Here is a 20,272-nt window from a genome sequence, read left to right as displayed (position 1 = left end):
GCATTCCTGTCTTCTCCCATTGGAAGCTTTGGAGCCTCCTCTATGGACGGGGGGGTCCGGGTGCGCTCGCAACTTCCTCGTGACGGAGTGAAGCGGGATTTCTTCTCCCCCCGCTCTCTTCCCGGTACCGGAGAATCGCGCCTTTGTTCCGGGCTTTGTCACAGGCGGTGTGACAGGAGCCGTGCGTGGATTAGAGCGATGCCTGAGCCATGGGGCTCATCCCAGCATTGCCATTAGCGGGAGTGTGAAAACCTGTCTGCGTGTCGGTGTTTTTTGCAATAAACCCGTGGGTGACTGAAAGTGACTCCTGCAGTGGCCTCTGTCCTCAGGTCGTAGTTCCTGAGCACGTGAAACTTTGGAAGGTGGCTGGGGCTGTACCTGTTACTGGCTGTAAGTGGCAGACAGGTGGGGGTGGCTGTTGCATTGTAACCGAGGCTTGTGCGTGGGCCGGAATATTATGGAACTTTATCAAGAAGAAGGAAAATCAGGTTTTTTTTTTTCGATTGCAGATGCAGGAAGACTAAAAGCAGTACCTCTGAAAGCTGTTTGGTGACCTGTGTGAAATGTCAGTGGTGTTGTCTTTGAGCCAACAGGATATTTTACCAAGATTGTCTTTGATCAGTTCTTTTTTTGTGTTCAGGCAGTGATGAACTCTTTGTCGATGCGTACTTGTTGCATCCATAATAGGAATTCGGTTTGTTAAAGCTCTAAAATACTTCTCCTTTTCTTGTTAGCATAGCTCTCTTTCTCAAGTTTTGCTTTTTTTCTGGAGAAGTAACTTAAAAAGCTCTTGAATGACTTTTTTTTTCTTTATATTTGAATTACCTAGGATTTTTAATACAAAATTAGCACTCCATACTGCAAGGGTTGCATAACACTTCCTATTGCAAGATCCTGTTTTCATTTGCTAGTAACTTTCTGAGGCTATGTAGCTGTACTAAAAGATTCCATGCCTTAGGCTCTCTACTTTTACATTGCTAAGCTTTGTTCAGTTTAGCTGCTTTGTAACCTCTATAGCTATGGTGAACATGTTTTGAAATCTGCTTAAAATTTAACAATTCTGATCTTCCCTCAATCTTTTTGAGCATAAATATGTTCCTTTGGAACTGGGGGAAGGGGGGAAAAAGCATGTACAAAATCCATTAGATCTAACTTCTTCTGTAATTCAAAACTTAGCCAAACTTTTTCAAGTGACATATGTGAAGAGTGCAGTTTGTTTATGCTCAGAGACTTTAATATTCAGTGAGTACATACTGATTTGTGTGTAAAGAGCTTGCTCAGTTATCTCCATAGTTTATGAGATTCTGCATACACAAATGACAAAACGAATGATCTTAGGGTCACAAGAAAACTGCTCTGCTAGCTGCCCTTGCCTAGGATACAAGAATGGAAAATTCTTTTGTCTTCACAGAGAGTCTGGAAGATTGTGTACATAAAAGCACAAGAAAAACACGGTCAGAAACCCAAGTCATATTGAAAGTATCATCAAGGACTTTTCTGTTGTCCCCCCACATTGTTTTGCAGTCTTGTCATAGTTTGTCTGCACACTGCTGCTTTCCCAGGGCTGCTCTGGGGCCTGTTCTGCAAGATGGATTTGCTTTGGGTGTAAATCAGAATTGTCTAAGAAAAGAAAGCAATGTTAACTGCAAAACCTCTTGTTACAGCTTTTGGAGATGATCCTATGGTAAATATAATGATTATAAATAAATAGCCATTCAGGAAGGCAGGTGAGGAGAAGCTGGTGTAATTGCTGAGGCTGTTGAATGCAGTATTAGTGTGGATTCCATCACAACTCAGGTTAGGCATTTATGACAGGTATCTTTGTTAATGGCATATTAATCACTTGGGCTCAATAAAGGACTGCTAATATGATGTTGCTGGCGCAGAAAGAAGCTGGGATAAAAAAGAAGGTGAAATTGAGGTTATTGTGTATACAGTGGGTTTGTGTATATGCTGTATGTAGGTATCTGAGTTGCAGTGCCTGAATCTAGCAGGTACAGTTTTCCTTAGTTTCTCTGGTTCCGTTTTTCTTCTGTAAAAGTATCCTGTCACCCACAGGACTTATGGCTTAGTTGAGTATTGAAATAATGAGCACCAGTAAGGTCAATGTGGAAAAAGCAATAGTTCTGTATTCAGAGCAAGGTCTTAGCAGTAGAAAAGTAGATCTCAAATGGGATAGAAATAAGAACAACATGTTGCTTTTTATCACCCTAGTAACTTTTTTTAAAGGGGAAAGGAATGCGATAAAATGTACTTCCTCCTTCCCAGCAGGTCCAATCCTCTCGCAGCGCTCTGTGCCGCAGGCTCCTTGGAGCCCTGGAGGAGCATTCCCTGCTGCAGCCTGAGGCGTGCCCGTGCTGGGCGAGCCCTGCCTGCCCTGCCCTGCCCTGCTCGGGGTACATCTTCCTCTGAGTGCAGGGCAGGTGATGTTCACACCCACAGGTGCAGGCTGACACAGCTGCTGCTGCTGTTCTTTGTCACAGCAGGGTTTTGGAAGGGGGGCTTTCTCATACAAAACTTTCAAGTCGTTAAGACTTGGATTTCTGTAGGTTCATCACTTTGATCAAGCATTTTCTAACAAGATATTAACTTCCATAGAATATATTTTTGTGACAATTGACTGCAGTACTAAGTACAGTATTTTCTAACAGTCATTGTGGAATGCTCTTTCAAAGATGGAAGGAAGAGTTGTTGCTATCTTAGCTAATGCGCTGTTATTTCTTTGGTTACAGAAGGAATTAAATTTTTTCCAGTGGTTTGCTGTGTTAAAAATGTAGTTTTTAGAGAATTGTCTGGTATCTATTTCTGTTTTCTATTATAATACCTGCTTGCACTGTAGGGCTTTGGAATGGCATTCAATAAAACAACGCTGATTGTCTATATACGTGACTTTGATAGTTTATTGTACAGATGTCTGTATGTCAGAGTTCCTACACTTCCAGCCTGAATCAAAGACTTCTGATTTTGTTTGGCTCTTTTTATGTTGCCCAGATGACATTCTAAGTTAGATAGGTTTTTAGATCTGTAGTATCTATTATGTGGGGTTGCTTTCAGGGATGAAACTAGAAATGGGAACTTCTCACGGGAAAAATGCACTTCCTACTTGCATGCATTTGCCATTTCAGCTTGCTCAATCACTCGAGACCTGTCCTGTGTAGAACAAGCATTCTTGTTTACTGCAGGTTGCCCAAGATTTCTCACAGGCATATGGTATTTCATTCTGGAAAGCTTTAGATATATTATTTTGTTCCTTTAGGACCTACTGCTGGAGTAGGTTGTTTATGGTTATTTAGCTTGTAGTTGGTGAGCTGAATGTCCAGGATACATGGTTTGTCTTCTTAGCTTCTGCACACCTTACCCCACAACTCTTCCCGTATTGCTGTCTTTTGAAGGTGATGCTGATGACTAGAAACATTTCAGACATGACTTCAGAGACTGGCATGGACTAATCTTCTTTTTGATTGCCTCTGACAAAGCTAATAATGTTGTTTGGCTCCTTTGTGCCTGAGCTGGAGCTGCCCAGTGCTTCTGTTCCTGTTCAAAGCCTGTGGTCTCCCCAGTGCCTCTGTACAAGGTGTATGCAATATCTGACTGTTCTTATACAGGCACTCAGACAGAAAAAAACAGACATTCATGTCCCTGGGCTTTAGAAAGGCTCTCAATCTTTTCTAGGCTGTGAAGGACTTTACCATGGCAAGGCATGGCCTAGAATCCCACATATCTGGGTTAGTTGAGACTTGTAGAAATAGTGAAGCTTGCTGGCCTGTAGTCTTGAGAATTTCCTGATTTTGTTTGGAGTTGGCTTGCATTTTTTTGAACAGCAGTGTAATTTGTGTAGATCGGGTGGTTTCCAGAAGCTATTTTATGTCCCTCTGTTTGTTTTGTGTTGTTTTTTTAAAGCCTTTCCTTTTACACGGAACTAATAAACACTGAGTGGGATTGTTATGGATACTGGGTTGCACATAGTGAAAAATTGTTTGGTGGTTGATTGGGGGGGTTTGGATTTTTTTAAAATTCTGTTGACAAATTGGGAACTCCATTAGTGGACTTCTGTTGTCTTGAATATCTTCTTTAATTTGTAGTCAAATGCAGCTGTTAAATACAATCTGTAGTAACAGCCAGCATTTCTTAATGGATGAGACTTTTGTATTTATGAGCACAAAATGCTCACATGGTACAGTTAAATTCTTCTAGTGAATTACTAAGACTGATCTTAGACTGAAAGACTAAGACTGGCAAGAGGAAGTTAATGACTTTCATTATGTTTAAAAGACCAATTAATGTAGTTTTGTAATAGGAATCTTTGTGAATCTAAAACTTTGTTTTGTAATAATTTCTTTTTAAAAAATGGTTCAGCTCTGTTGATCACTGTAGAGGGGACAGTGTTCTCTGGCTTGAGAAGGCAGTGGTCAGATGGGAAAGTCTCCTTCCCATTTTCCACCTCCTGGTGAAATGAAGTGACGACGCTAAGAAGGACTTGCTATCATTTGGATGTCACCTAACACGTGTGGCTGCCTCACTTGAGCAGTCTGATTATTGCAGGAAGTTCTTTTCTCCACCTAAGGCTCCCCATTCTGTGGGAAATACTTTCTTTCAAATGGGAACTATATGCAGACATGACACGAATCTTAAGAAAGCTTTAATACATAGTTCCTGATATTGCCAGAATCCTTCAAGCTGATGCTGCTGTACTGTTTTATTGTTGTAATCAGCTTTGGTCCTCTTATCTTGGCTTCAGTGGTAGTTGATTCTTGAGCTATCTAACAGGAACAAAAGAATAACAGGATGTTATTGCCTAGAGGAATTGTTTACTACCAAGTGTTCCCTGTTAGACCACTCAGTCATTTTTATATTGGCTTCCTCAAAAAAAAAGCTATCTAGTAGTCCAGCAGATACTACCATTTTGTGTTTTACATTAAATGAACCATCCTGGCTTTGGCTGTAGTCATCAACATGTCACCATTTCTTGATCTGTGCTGTAGTCATCAACATGTCACCATTTCTTCATCTGCATCTTTTTTCTCACTCTTTCTTCCTGCTTATATTTTTCTTCTGTTTTCTGCTCTCTTGGACTTCTATCACTAAGGCAGGACTCATTCTCTCAGTTGTCTTTGGTGTTATTCTCCTACCATGTGAATTTGGAAAGGATGGAGGTGAGGATGAACAGTTTGTTAATAGCTGTCCTTTGTAATCATTGACTGGAAATGACTGCAAGCCAGGCAAGACCATTCCAGTCTGAAGGTTGTGAACAAGTTTTGAACTCCTTATAAGGTTGAAATTTCTTTCCAAGTGCTGTTTTCATGTCCAAAATGAACAGTTCAAGAATGCCTCATCTTTATGTATATTCATTGAACATAGGTAGTTTCATAGTGACTTTTGTGGAATGAAACTGTCTTCTTCTGCAAATGCCACATTATTAGTTTGACACTTGCTTTGCTACTCTGAGAACACATTGTACAACTATTTTAAGGCATACATAAAAAAGATTTCTGTTTTATTATCTGTTCACAGAATCACAAGCTGGAAAGCATTGCCTTTAAAGCTTTAAGTTACTGATTGTCAACATACTGGCTCAGAAACCTATTTCATCCCTTGTTACACAGTATCTGTTCGTAAATAGATTCATTATTAGAGATGGTGAAAATGGTGTGGTTTAGTAGTCCCAGCTATTTTGTCTAGCATCTTGAACATGTACTTTAGAATATGCTAATATGATTAACAATAAAGTAATGATAAAACCTGGAAGTTGATAATAAGATAACTATCTTGCTGACTCAGCTCGGAAAAGGATGTTTTGTCTTACTTAATCAGACCAAGACGTTTTGAATAGTTTAGTTTCTGTAGTATGTCTTAACCTTATTCCCTACCCCAAAGCTTTAAAATACTATATAACCCCTAAAAACAATTTAAGCCTGAATTTGTTGGGAGCAGCCTAACTGATACAGACTGTGTACAGCTACTCCCTGGCAGATTCAGTAGTTTTAACAATATTTCTTCTATTTCCATTCGCTGTTTTTACCCGATTCATATTGGATTACTTACATTCTCAGAGGGAACAGCTTAACAGTTCAGTTTTGACATTATTGTATTCTTTTTTTTGTTTGTTTTTCTGCCTCCAGCCTCTGGCATGGCTGGCAGTCAGAAGTTGTCAAAAGAAGCTGAAGGTCCTTGTTCCATCTGTACAAACAATCCCTGTGCAAGGCTGCGCCAGAGCTGCTGCCTTTGAGGGCTGTTGTGTGCATGTCTGTGTTACAGAGCAGCTGGGTACAAGGGCACTAAACCTGGACAACTCCCTGTGTGTGCAAAGCAGCTGAGACTGCTCAGTTTCTTTAGCTGTACAGACAGAACAAATTCAGATTCACCCGTTCAGGTTAATGTTAGAAGCTTGGGTAGGCATTTATATCCAGGAAGAGACTCTTGAGGAGATAAATTGGGCTGAGGGAGCAGTCTCTTAGATAAACTGCAGTGCTGCAAGGCATTGCTGGTGTGCTGCTGTTTACTGGCTAGGAGCCTGTCCCCTCCTGTGCCACCAGAACCACTGGAAGCATGGCAGTGGTGTGAAAGAGTAGCAAGGCAAGCTTGAGTGTGTCTGTAGTCATATGGAAGAGTAAAGGTACAGGCTGCAGCCTGTGTATTTTTTGGACTACAAAACCGCTCATGTTGCAGCTGCCTGTGAATCTACAGGAGTTACTGATCCACAGTTTCTTGTATATAGCTATGAAGGAGCAAATAAGCATCTCCAGAGCGAAGGTGAATGAAGAGGATGAGGTTCAAAAATTGCCTTTCAAACCATGAAATTTTGATTTTGAATCTGTTCCCAGTGGGTGCCAGAATCAAGTATCCAACGCTTTGTCTCCGTGCAGAGCTTGCGTGGCCTAATTTTTATCTGCATGAAATGAGCTTCAAAAGGTCCTGGACCTCTTTGGCCGTTCACTGCTTTGTGGGATCAGTGTGTTTGTGGCAGCCTTTTTGAGCTATAGCGGCAGTTGCTCAGTAATTCTGCCATCACTGAGTGAGGAGGAGAGGTTGTAGGGTCACAGCGCTGTATCCTGTCAGCAGGCTTTGCCTCTTCAGGATGTGTGGGGTCACAGCATAATGGCTCATTCCACTGTCAGGCCCTTCTGCCTGTGTTTGCATCAAGCTGGCTGAATTTCACGCTGGCCTGACCAGAAAATGGGGAAGCTCCTACGTTGCGATTGTGTATTGCCCTTGCATGTTGGAAAGGAAGAAGTGGACCTTTCAGTGTCACCTATCAGTTTAAAAAAACCAAAAAGGGGTGTGGTGGCTTTTGACAGTGAGAGTGGTTAGTTGAAAAAGTGCAAGTGAAAATGGAGATCTGTTGGGAAGAATGTTATGAACAATTCAGGAATTTTTAAAACTGTTTCCGTTAATCTAGAAAGGTATTTCTATGGGACATACCTTTTCATACCTTCATGGCGGTTTGGTTAGTTGTTCTGCTCAGCTAACTAAAATGCTGTAGCTGTCCTAGTTTGGCACTCACCCCAAATAAATAATAACCTTTCTTTCAGCAAGGCATGTTTCAATAAACCTTCAGCATGTCAGCATTGGGTTTGTGGCTTCTGGTTTCCTGAGGCTATGTGCAAAGCAATTTGTCTTTTTGTAAAATAGCTTTCATATCTCTATTATGATACAAGTAAACAAACCATGTGATTAAGGCAACTTTAAAATCTCAGGAGCGTGGATCCTATTTTGGGATCACCCCTGTGTGGACTATACAGATGCACTATTAAGGCTGACTCTGGGATGCCTGTGCCCAAAAGCATCTAATTGTCTTTGCTTTTCTCATGCTTGAATAATGGAGCAAATCTCATGGTCTAAGCAACTGAATTGAATTGCAGAGACAAGAAAACCTATTTGTCTTTTAGGGCTGTGTGTCCCACATCAGCATTGGCTCTCGGTCTTTTTCTGAGAAGGAAAAGGTGGGGTTGTTTGCCAAACTGATTTCTGTCATTTGGGTCCCATGGGCTGTGACTGAGGACCATCCTCCTGTTGGAAAGGGGGTCAGGGTGCTCTGGTGCAGTGCAGAGGTGCTCAGGGAGAGGGGAAATGCACACATGGGACTCCTGAATATCACAGAAACTCACTGATGTTGAATGCCACTTGAAGCCAAGTAATTGGTAGAAGACAAATTGGACATTGTTTTAGAATGTAAGATGGGTGGATATGTTAGGATATTTGTTATATATAAAAATGACAAATAGCTCTTCTTAATTTGATGCCAACATAGTTTTTTTACTTACATTTTCTTAAATCTGGTCAGTTCTGTTGTTGTCATAAAACACATGATAATGTTATGTACCTTAAAAGCCTGGTCATGACTAAGGATTTTGGAAGCTTAGGCCACTTTCAAGTGGTCAGTGCTGGGAGGGGTTGTCTGTTGGTCTTCCTTTTCTTAGAGTTTCTAGTAGGAGACAATGCCCTTTGAGGTGAAGGCTGAAGATAGACTTGTGACTTGGCTGGAATTGACTTGGGCAATTGATTGCTTTGTCAGTGGACGTTGTAGATGTTCATCTCAATTCCCAGGAAATCACCTTTAACTGTAGAGAGTGGGAGAAACTTGCTTACTTTTTTATAATTTTGTTTTTATTTAGTGCTCTGTTCTCAGTTTTACATTCTTAGCCAGTAGTTCCTGCCTCAGTATTAGGGTGCAGTTCTCTCCATTGGCTTTAGGAACCATTCCAGCTGGGGTTGGGAGACCAATGATAAAGCATTCTTAGTGCTTGCTAGGAGTCTCCTTTAGAAAGCACTTTCAATAGTGTGTGGAATTCAGGAAGGCCCCAGGGAGAACATCTCCTGCTTCACCCATTGCTCTTGTATCTGTTTAACTCCTTAACCTAGATTGGATCAGCTTTCCTCACAAGTGTCTCTGGCCCACCATCTCCTACAAATAGCCCTTCATCTGGAAAGCTTTTTGCTTTCCAGAGAAACAACAATCATTTGTATTCCTCCTCTGATACTGTCACAGCTGTTGGGAATTTTTTTTCCCCTCTTGAATTCAGTTCCTTATCAGATGAGCCATGTAGGACTGTGCAGCTGTATTAATTAACAGGAGAAGTGCAATTACTTATGTCACTCCTGTGAAGCTAATTTGTATAATGTGTAATTAAAGTATTTTTTTGTTTCTTATAAAACTCATACCCTGCTGGCAGGTCATATCAGTAATCCTGATATTTTAAGTATGACCTTCCTGTGCTGTTTACTGAAAATAGATGCAAGAATTTTTTTCCCTAAATTTCTTTCCAGAGTTTATTACTGATTTATTAATCTATTTTGATAAATTTGATACCCTTTTTGTTCTTCCCAGGAAATAAGTATTGTCAGAGTCTATTTCCCTCCCTCTGATGCATGCCAAGATAACATTAGGTGAAAACTCTGTGGTCCATGCAGATTTGTCTGAGTGTAATTGATAGAGCTCTTTCTGTCAGACAAAGTAACTGCATCATTTAGTCTGTAGTTTTCCGTGTGAATTCAAAATTATGCCCATAATTTCTTTTAGCTTTATTAATTGAAAATAGACCTGAAAAAGAAATGTGAATGCATCTTGAATATGTTCCTTTGTTTTTAAGGAGAACACACGAATTGTCCGAGTGAAGGTCATAGCTGGAATTGGCCTGGCCAAGAAGGATATCTTAGGAGCCAGGTAAGAATATGTTGTTAATGTATTAAGGGACAGCTGCTTCTTTATTGTCCTTCTACAGCTCTTTAGTTCTCAGTAAATTCTTCTGTGCCTCTTGAAAAAAAGAATCTGAACTCCTTCAACTGGCAACTTTATAAAACTATTAGAGACTATATAAACATGAAGATATCTGCTTTCATAGCCAACAGTGACTTGGACAAATCTTAAGTGCTGGCAAAACAAAGTAGAGGAATGTTTTATTCTCTGCATGATAAAATAGCTCTGCCATGGAGGATAGATCCATGTCTGTGTTTCACTTCAGGTAGGCTGCAGCTAAAATAACTACAGTTAAAATAACTAGAAGTTAATTGTGGTTAGAGTTCTCATCTGTGCTTGAAAGACTTGGAATGAGCACAGTACTAAACACTGGTGGGTATGAGACTGTTTCAGCTCAAATTATGTGCAGTAGCTTAAAATTTAGCAAAGGAAAATGATCAGACTTGTGAGTTGGTAATTGAAATGCTTTTAGGATCTTGTAGAGTTGGCAAGTGGCAGAATGCATTTTGTGCTACAGCCACTTTTGCTTCTGGCCTTTGTACAAAGGGTCTAGAAAAGTATTGATGGGTTTAGTACAAGTTCTGCTGTCAGCTGCCTTGGCATATGTGCAGGAATGTTGTTATTTTAGCGCAAAATTGCTATGTGACATCAGTTTAGCAATAGAAAAAATCCTCTTGTGAAATTTGTATTTTCCCTAAAGCTAGACGGTCTCCCTTAAATTTTTGTTCATGTACAATTTTATTTTTTTTTTACTTCAAGCAATAATAGATCAGCTTTTCTCATCATAACTTAAATATGTGAAAACCATATGCTCTTTAACTGTATGGCAGACAGTCTTGGTCACCTTTTGTTACTACTCTGAGCAATTGAGTGCTTTGATTGTTCATGAAAAGAAGATATTCATATAATATGTTGGGTTTTAGTACCACAGGAAAGGAAAAGGCAGTAGGACATTTTAAGCAGAAATATTGGGACATCTTCATTAACAGAAAAATTCAGGTTAAACTCAAACTTGGTCAATATGACAGAACATTTACTAAAATTGTTACATGTTTGAGGAAGTACCTCATGTTCCAGGTGTTCTAAAGTGTTAAAGATACTTAATACTTCAAGATTTTTCAGTCACAACTGATTTTTTTCATGCTTGTCTTGTTGAAATGTGAGAGGATTTATTGAATCTGTTCTCCTGAAATAACTGTGAAAGAGGACAGAGAGTCATATTGTACTGATACACAGAATGGCATAGCTAATATGATCATTATCACTACTAGTGTTTATATTAGTTTTATCTCTAAAACTGTGCAGGAAATGATTGTAATTACAAATCTCTGTGGTATTTGTAAAGTAATTGTAACCCCTTGATTACATAACTGCTATTAATTTAAACCTTTCAAAACCTGACTGCTGATAATGGTGACCAGAAAGGGCATAGAGCAGCATACTACTTGTTTGGTTTTTTTCCCTACCAGTGACCCATATGTGAAAGTGACACTGTATGATCCAGTGAATGGAGCCCTTACCAGTATTCAGACAAAAACTATTAGAAAGGTTAGTCATCTTATCTGTGTGGGTGTGGTGGGGTTTGGTTGGGGTTTCTGGTATTGTGTTGAGGTTTTTTTAAAACAGACTCCAGAGGAAAAGTTAAAGCTATAGGAAATGTGAGAATTCATGTATTTGAGTGAATGGATGTGTGGAAAGGAGTGTTCCATGGTCTGCTCAGTTTCTCTGTTTGTGGCATTATTGTGGTATTTTCTCTTCAGAAATTTTATTGAAAGGTAGAGGAAAAACTGAGGAATATAAGGTGAGTACTGATTGAGAACTACATCATTAGTGGAAGTGCTGGATTGTTCTGGTTTTCCTGTACTGCTAACTCAGTTTAGCTAAAATGAAGAACTGTATATATGAGAGGGAAAGTACCCTTCCAAATTGTTGTTCTCGGACAGTGACTCTGATTTATGAGATCACTCATACATTTTTCCTTCCATTTTGATAATTGTTACATTAAACTCTCTGTAGTATTTTTTAAAATAATCCCAGTTCAAAGATGAGCTGAGCTGAGTGAGTTATGCTGCGTGTGGCCCATCTGTGCCTGGTCTGTGTAGTTGATGTTGCTTAGAGATTTGGCATTCGCTAAGAGCTTGCATGTAAGTAATGTGGGTGTTGAACTGAGAGGAAGGCAGTGATTATTACTGAAGGGACATACTCTACACTAACTATTTTCAAGTGTCTCATGCACTTTCTCTGCATCCATGGCTTAGACAATAGCTCACAATACCTGCATAAATTGTCTCCATTCTGCACTGCATTAAACAGTACAAGATTCCTTTGATTTTTACCAGCAATGTCAAGCTTAAAGGTACTTTTTTCTTAAGTGGATTGTTACGTGGAATAAAATGTGTAGTACATCAAAAATTATGTACAGAATTATCAGTATAACTAATGCTCTCTTCTTCTTTTTTTTTTGTTCCTCTGCACATAGTCCTTAAACCCAAAATGGAATGAAGAACTCTTATTTAGAGTAAGTGATTTTGTTTATAGCCTTATTACATGTTGGATATATTACACATTGGGAAAAACTACTCACTACTCTCCCCCCTTCAGAACTCTTCCTTAATTCAGAAATAACTCCACAATTAATGTTCTAAAAGGCTCACAAACTGCTTTCCTTAGAAATACTTTTGTTAACTCTGGGACAAATGTCAGATTTTCAGTCTTGGCATTGCCTTCTTTATTTTGTGAATGTTTGAAAGCATGTGCATGGATTTAGAAACAGTTTGGGATAGTACCAGTTATGGCTTATTGGTTCTAGTAGAAATGCATTGCTTAGTAGAATGGCAGCAGGGTATAAATTTGCTGTTTAATAAAGACCTCTGGTATTTCTTTCCTCCTGCATAAACACAGAGATTTTGATGAAGACTAGTGCTGGAATTCAGTACATATGTTAATTATCACTGTACTTCTTTTTCATAGGTTAATCCTCAGAAACACAGACTCCTTTTTGAAGTATTTGATGAAAACCGTTTGGTAGGTCTTTTTGTGTTAACTTTGCAGTGTATTAAAGACTTGAATGAAAGCAAGTCCATCAGGATTCAATGTGGATAAAAACTCACTCCAAACAACCTTAATTTCTATAATGAAACCTAAAGCTAAAGGCAGACCTGATTATTTATTATAACATTACCACACTCCTGAAGCTCTGAAGCAGTTACATCATTACTGTAATCTTCTAATGTGTTTTAACTCATGAAAGCATCATTCTTTCATAGTGCTGTTCACATGACAGGACCAAATTCTTTGGTGATATTGAAAGCTCTGCATTGGATGTTTAGTTTTCCCTACAAACAAAGCAGTATTGAGATGTAGTGTGAGAAGCTTCTTCAGTGTGTGAGGAGTAGCATCAAAGAAAGCATATATGGATTTTCTTTGGAAAGCTCAAGAAGTGAACAATGGACTGTGATCTTGTAGATAGGTGTCACTCTGAATGGCAGGTCACTGGTGAGATAGGGCTAGCTTGTGCTTTTATCTCAGTGAAATCAAAATTCCTCCTCTGACCCAAGCTCTCATTTTGTGTCCAGATGTCTGATTACCTGTGTTTGTTTGTGTGTTTCATTGTGAGTAAGCTTGTAGCAGTACAGTCATGACACTTGCATCTGTTTCACTGATGTTCCTTGTCGCTAAGATAGATACCTTTCCCTTCTGCAGGGGTTTGGAACTAATGGGAGGAATTGAGTGCTCTTGCAGGCCAAACACAGTTTCATTCCAAAGAAAGGATCTCTTTGTGCTTTGTGCTTGAGTAGTGTGTTGGCCATGAAAAACATTCTTTCTTAAAACGCATGTGTTAAGTAAACCATTGTATCTTCTGTGAAGGTGCTGCTCTTCTGAGGTTGGGAAGAGTGAAAATGTGTGTAAATATAAGTACAAACTGCCTAGAATAATGAGATTTAAGAAGGAGGAGGCTTGTTTCTTGGTTATAGGCATTGCTTAGTCCCCAGGCCACTTACTACTTAACTGGTGATATTACCTGTCCCAAGTATTCAAAATATGATGTCTCGGATTTATTTAAAAGCAGTGTTAAAGGGAATCACAAACACTTGTCCCTGCATGGGAGGTTAAATGTGGTTTTTCAGGATGCTCAGATTTTCATCTGGACGTAGTATTATGGGCTAGAGCATATCCCTCACCACGGCCAAGTACTCTGTCCATTGCATGTCTTGTTAGAGCATTGCTGCCACCACCTGGAAGCCACGAAGCATGATCAGAAAGCAGGACTCTTGATTTTTTGGGGGGAGAAGGCCAGTGTTTTCTTTCTGTTTTCCAATAGAACTCCTTCACATTCTTTCTCTAATCTAAATATACAAGTTGTTTGATCTGTATGCTTATGGAGAGGAACCAGTTAAACATTTTATTGGTATCAACTGGGAAATGGTGCTTTGTTTCTCGTGCATGATTATATTTAGAGATCAAAGTGTCATGACCTCATCAGTCACTCTATAGTTCTAGTTTATTAGTAATAAAATCCCTGTATTTTTCATTGTTTTCATCTCACTTGGTGACTGGAACAGCCCATCTCCCAGTTTCTCTTTAGCTTGCTCTCAGAAATTGTTTTTATCCCAAATCTCTTGGGTTGTTTTAAGTAAGACAAATTGTTGCCTCAGTTATGATTGTTATTTAGTGTTGACAAGCTCCCCCACTTCTATTAATTCATCCTCACATGTCAAAAATCATAGGTGCCTTGCTAAGTAGCTATGATCAAAAGGTGTTTCATCTTCTGCTATTTTAGTATTTTATTCTGTTATTTTCAGTGTGCTTTCATCTGCCTGTTGGATGACTGTTTAAAGTCTAAATGTGAGCAATCTGATAAAACTGAAATATTCTCATATTTGTGTCCTCCCAATGGTTAATTTCCTCTTTACAAAATTTTCTCTCAAGTGCTTTTATTCCCTTTAACTTTTAGGGGTAAATGGAAGTTAGAAATACCTGCTTGTTTTTAAGAAATGTTGTGTTCTTGAATACCAACCTCAAAACCTTTCTTCAGAGTTTAGGTTAAATTTCAGGTCTTGCTGCATTGGTTATATCACCAGTAGTCAGAGTTTTGAAATCTTCTTGTAATAGCTTTAAAATTTTCAAAAATCACTTGTCTTGGATTTACTAAAGGAGTGCTAAATCTAGTTTGTTCTTCTGCCTTGCAAATTCGTGGTAGAATAAAGGGCTTGAGTGGTTTGCAGAGTCTTTAATTAAGGTTGTCTTTAAAAACACACTAGAAAAATGTCAAGAAGAGCATTGAGATCACTTAGGAGATGAATCAGTGAAGAGACCACACCTCTTGCTATCTGTCTTACAGTACCTTGCCACAGTTTAAGTATATTGCAAACTAAGTGCCTAAATCTGTTATTGATACTGAAGAAACCGATGATATTAAGCTTTGAATGGAACTATTGGTATATTTAAAAATGCTAACTTTTAGTTTATTTTTATGCCAACTCTAATTCAGCAACATTGAATTTAACACTTTAAAAGCCATTTTAGATTGCCTGAGAAAGTTGTAGTTGGCTGGCAATACCTAAACAGGTATAGCTAAGGAAGAGAGACATGTTGAGAAATTTTGCTGGAATCTTAAGCCTTGAGTTACCAAATTATGTGAGTTTATTTTTTTTTTAGGATTTCTTTAGTAAAATTGAACAAAACATTTCAGATCATCCACTGGGGGAGAAGGTAATGCTTTTATTAGAAGAAACCAGCACCTCCAGTAGTTGCACTTCACATCGCACCAACATGTTACAAACTGTGCCACTAATATATTTTTTCTTGGGGAGAGAAGAAGCCTTAAGAAATGCATTTTTTACTTTTTGCTCACATATCTTAGAGTCACTTGCTGATGTTTTTGGGTTGTGTTTGGTTTGTTTGGTTTTATGGGTATTTTTTACTGTATTGCTTGAAGTACAAATGTAACTTTTTGAAACTGACCAAAAGAACCTTTCATGGTATTTTCCTTTCCTCTTCTCTCCCCATCCCAGTCCCCGTCCCCACCAACATATAACTTTAGAAGAAGTCCTGTTGGTTATAATGAAATAAATGAAGTGTTGTATTTGTTGGCTTTTTATGAATAAGCTAGTATTCATTTATTGCTGCGTTCTAATAATGGAATTCAGGTAATGGAGGTTAAGTAAGCCCTGGAGTATAATTAGAAAACAAATTTGTTTCTTGCAAACAAGGTGCTGTGAATTTGATTCTTGGCTCTTTTTTGGGAAGGAGGTATAAATGTTAATTTTACTGCCTTCTAGCTTAAAATACAGTAAAGGTTAAATAAATATGAAGCAGAAAAAACTCCTAGTAGTATGACCTATAAAAGTACAAATGGCCTAGTGTTCTCTTCTGTTTGTACTCTTTCAGCAGCACTAAGTAATTTCATGTTAGAGCAGTAGCATTCAGTACTGCATCATATATGGCTTATGTATTCAAAAGTACATTCATGGCCAAATGTTGGTGTTTTTCAAAACAAAACCCACAACAAAAATCCCACTTAACAGCAGGATTCAAGATTGTCTTTTATCAAAAGTCCCACTAGGTGCCAGCAAAGGACCTCTACAGATTATATGAGCCAGTGAAACATTTTGTAGGAATTCTCAATCGCTTTACTCTTGGAAGAATTGACAATATTTTAATTTCTTGACATGCTGATCATTTTCTTTAAAAAATGAAAAGAAAAATAGTTACGAATCCATGAGGCAGTTTGTGTGTACTTGTACAGAATAGCTTTCTTCTCTAATTCTGTTTGGTAATGCTTTTTATCTCTGTGTATACTTAGTTCAGTGTTCTAAAGTTTGTGTAGCTGGTCACATATCTGCAAATCACATTGAGCTGTAATGAATGTGTCCTTACTCTGGGCTTCCAGCAAATAAGATGAGGTAGTTAGATTTGTAAGAGTAATTTTGTTTCTTTCTACCTTTAACAGCTGTAGTTAGAAAAGGTCAAACTAGAAATAAAAACAAATGCCAAATTATTAACCAGCAAAACTTTTTTTGGCTCCTTTTCAGTTGCACCTCATTTAAAATTATGAATTTATAAGCACAGAGGGTTCTACTATGTGCAGATCTTTAGAAAATGTGATTGCTTAGCAGCATGTGGATTGCACAATAACGCCAGATTGCTTTCAAGTTTTATTTAAATAGTGCAGAAAAACATTTTCTTAAGGGAGAGGAGGCTTATTTCACTAGTTTGTGCATAATTCAGACCTCAGCAGTTTGCTAGCATGGTTACTATTTGGAAATTCAATCCTGGACTTGATACTCAATTATATGGGACTTCATTCCTACCAACTTCCTGTAATTCTAAACCTATGGGTAAAAATATTAGTAGTCATACGCTGCTGAGGAAAGTGCGGACACATTGACTCAGCTCGTGCAGCCGCAGCAGGCGTTGCTGTTTGCAGCTTGCAAGTTCTGGAAGCCTATTATAGCATTCATTTATGCAAATTCCAGGAGGTGTAATTGAAACAAGGTCAGTAGTGTTTGTCAGTGTGTCGCAGCTGAGATCCTTGGAACATAAGTGCTTTTTAAATGAAGGCGTTCTGACTGCAAGCAACCAACGACGGCCCAGAAACTACAGCTCAAGGAATGGCTGGCTTATTTCAAGAGGTACTTTCTTTTAAAATGCTAGTATCTTATAGGAATTAGGACAAAGACTGCAACTTCTATGGGCTTTTACTGTTGCAATGTACCAGCTCTGGGTTCTGTGCAGCTGCCTGTAGCCTTTCTGCTGAAGGATCTTTGTGGTTTTCATTTGCTAACATGCGTGGAAATGAGAACAAATGGCACGACGGTTAAGATTGCATTTTGCTACCCAAAGAAGCAACACAGACCCATTATCAGAAACCTCTGAAGATTTTTTGGATAGGAATAATTGTATGTACTTCAAAAAATCGCAGAGTTCTGCACCTAGCTTTACACAAGTGAAACTAATTCCTAGACAAGCTGCTTATGCACCTGTAGTGCAACAAGTAATTAATCCAGAGAAAAGCACAACTATTTCTTCACTGCAAATAAAAAAGAGCAGTTCACTGCACATTTCCTTGCAGTCTAGGAAGCAGAGTGGATGTTCTAGGTTTGGTGATGCCGTGGCTGCTGGTGAAGACCCTTCATTCATTGGTATTGGTAGCGAAGGGAGCTGTGGTGCTGGAGCCGTGTCTGACCATCGATCTAATGACAGCTTTCTGAGCAGTGCTGCTCTGGGCAGAGGCAGCCTCAGCAGCATTGCAGCAAGTGACAGTGGCTCGTTCAGCAGTGCTGGCAGTGACTACGGATCATGTGCAAGTACCACAAGTGATGGAGGTTCATATACTAACAGTGTCATCAGTGACAGTGGCAGTGGCACTCTTTGGACAAGTGACAGTACTTTCTGTAGTAGTGTTGCACAAGGTGACTCTTCATATAGAAGCACTGGAAACAAATGTAATCCCTCCAGGAGCAACTCATCTCAGGAAACACTGTACAGAAGTAATACTACTTTTGACCAAGATGCTTTGTCAGTGAGGAAGAAAACGAAAATTCCATTGCGACGTTGTTCATCACTGGTTATTTTTCCTAGGAGTCCTTCCAGTACTCCTCCAGCTTCTCCAGTAAGCTCAGGTCAGCTACCACACAGAGGCACCTATCAAACATCTCATAAATTAATTATTTCTCCTAGTGAGCTGGCACAGAATGAAGATCCGACCATTTCCAAGGGATTCCTTTCAACAGCAGTCAATGGGCTTAGACTGTCTAAAACAGTTTGCTCTTCTGGTGAGGTCAGAGACATCCGTCCGCTTTATTTGAACGCATCATTACAGGACAAAAGTCAAATTTTGAGTGGTTCTCAGCAGGCAACTTGTGAAGTACCTGATGGCTTCCCATGTGTTTCAGTTCATCTTACACAAAGAGCATTTGCATCAAGCAGTGAAATGGTTAATGGCTCTTGCAGTCCAGAGTTAAATCTGAACTCTGGTACAAAATACCCTCATTTAAAACTGGAACGTAGCACATCTGCATGTCTACCCTCAAAAACAGATTCAGAATATCAGATTAATATAAATGAACTAGGAAGACCAAATGCACAGATGAGCAAAACTCCCCATATTTTTCAAAGAAGTGTTTCCTTGGAAGGATCACGTCAAAAAGTTTCTTGCTGCTTATCCAGCCTTAAATACAAGTGTCATAGTGCAAGGACGTCTCAGTTGCACATACAGTTCAAAGCTGGGAATGAAGGAAAAACAACTGGTGTTAGGAAAAGATGTGGAACCTCTAAAAGGGAAATGTCTAGCACTTTGTGGAGGCCCCAGAAGGTGAGTGTTGTGGTTTATAGAAAAATGTGATGCTATCTTAGAGTTGAAATTTAGCTGGAAAGTAGTAAAAGTTTGCAACCAAGACTTAAGCGCAGTGATTTCAGTGTTTCCTAATGCTGTCAAATTATCACCATTAGGAAGTTGATTTTTTAATTATCTGTAACATTTGGGTTTTAGATTAGTTTCTTAGAATATGGGGCATAGGTAAATAGGTGTTGCTGTGAAATAAACGTATTTAATAGATTTTTAAACAATAGTTTGCTGTTTACATGAGCTCAGGGGGATTTTCTTGTCTAGTTATGGAGACATGGGACTCATTTAAACTTCAGGTTAAATTTTGTAGTTATAAATACCTAACTTTTCAGTAAATTAATAGCAGTTACTGAAGTTTGCATATAAAATGGGTAAAAATGAGTGATCTTTTAGTTTTGTTTCAGATAAGCTTTATTTTACAGAACAGTTTGTTGTATGTAGAATTAAAGATAAGTTGTATTTGAGCAGAGAAGCTGTAAATACCATTTGTTTCTGTATACACCCTGAACCACAGGAATTTTCAGTTTCCTCTCACTTTTTTTTTCCTCCTTCCAGCTACTATTTCAGCCTGAGCAGTACTGAGTAACTTAATACCTCTTCCAACAACATTGCTGTTCAAATTACAGTATTTGGGTCTAGAAGGCTTATATTAAATATTTTTTTTTGTAATGAAATTCATGTCCAGCTAAACTGCTGGTAGAGGTGTCTAATTAACTCTTGAGGTAGTTAGTAAAGCATAGGCCACATGGAAGGTAGATTTTTAAGTCTTGTTTAAGTAACATTGTGAGAACTTAAATTATCTGAATATTTTCAGTTATGAATGCTGATAAAAATGCAACAATTGATGGTCACTAAAATTGTTTTAAGAACTCATTCTCATTGATTTGACACTACTACCATGTAAGTAATATGTTTGTTTAAGCAAAGGGCTTTTTGCCAAAGACTTTAAATTATGACAATCCCTTTCTAAACTAGTAAGACACCTTGGAGGTGTTAGCCTGGAATTTTCACTCTTTTGTTACCCTTAGAGCAGTGCTTGATGATTCTACACATTGACTTCCTCAGTGTGTTTTGTTTAGAGCTTAAAAAAATTGCTCTTTCCTTCTTGGGAAACTGTGATTTATGCTTAAGATTCTTTATAAAACTCACAGTGGAATACAGATAATCATTATATATATTTGTATATATTATTTGGTGATTTTTCTTCCCCAAATCTCACTGTAAAGTGA

General features: G+C 38.6%; 1 protein-coding gene across 2 annotated transcripts in view; it reads left to right on the top strand.

The window, feature by feature from the left end:
* The first annotated feature begins 370 nt into the window (after positions 1-370).
* Positions 371-20,272, top strand: part of NEDD4 (NEDD4 E3 ubiquitin protein ligase) — a 50,637-nt gene continuing 30,735 nt past the window's right edge. Inside the window, exons 1-5 of one of the 2 annotated variants that reach the window (XM_005419666.2) lie at positions 371-390; positions 9,588-9,661; positions 11,164-11,242; positions 12,174-12,212; positions 12,665-12,718. Coding sequence is in view for 1 of the 2 variants with exons in the window: in XM_014306476.2 (XP_014161951.1) it covers positions 17,502-19,010 (1,509 nt within the window). In the remaining variant the exon portion in view is untranslated. Of the gene's footprint in view, positions 391-9,587; positions 9,662-11,163; positions 11,243-12,173; positions 12,213-12,664; positions 12,719-17,142; positions 19,011-20,272 lie in introns of those variants that run through there. The other variant, XM_014306476.2, reaches the window with a different exon arrangement.

This window comes from Geospiza fortis, unplaced genomic scaffold, assembly GCF_000277835.1.
Source record: "Geospiza fortis unplaced genomic scaffold, GeoFor_1.0 scaffold171, whole genome shotgun sequence".
Classification (NCBI taxonomy): domain Eukaryota; kingdom Metazoa; phylum Chordata; class Aves; order Passeriformes; family Thraupidae; genus Geospiza; species Geospiza fortis.
This window is presented reverse-complemented; position numbering and strand designations above follow the sequence as displayed.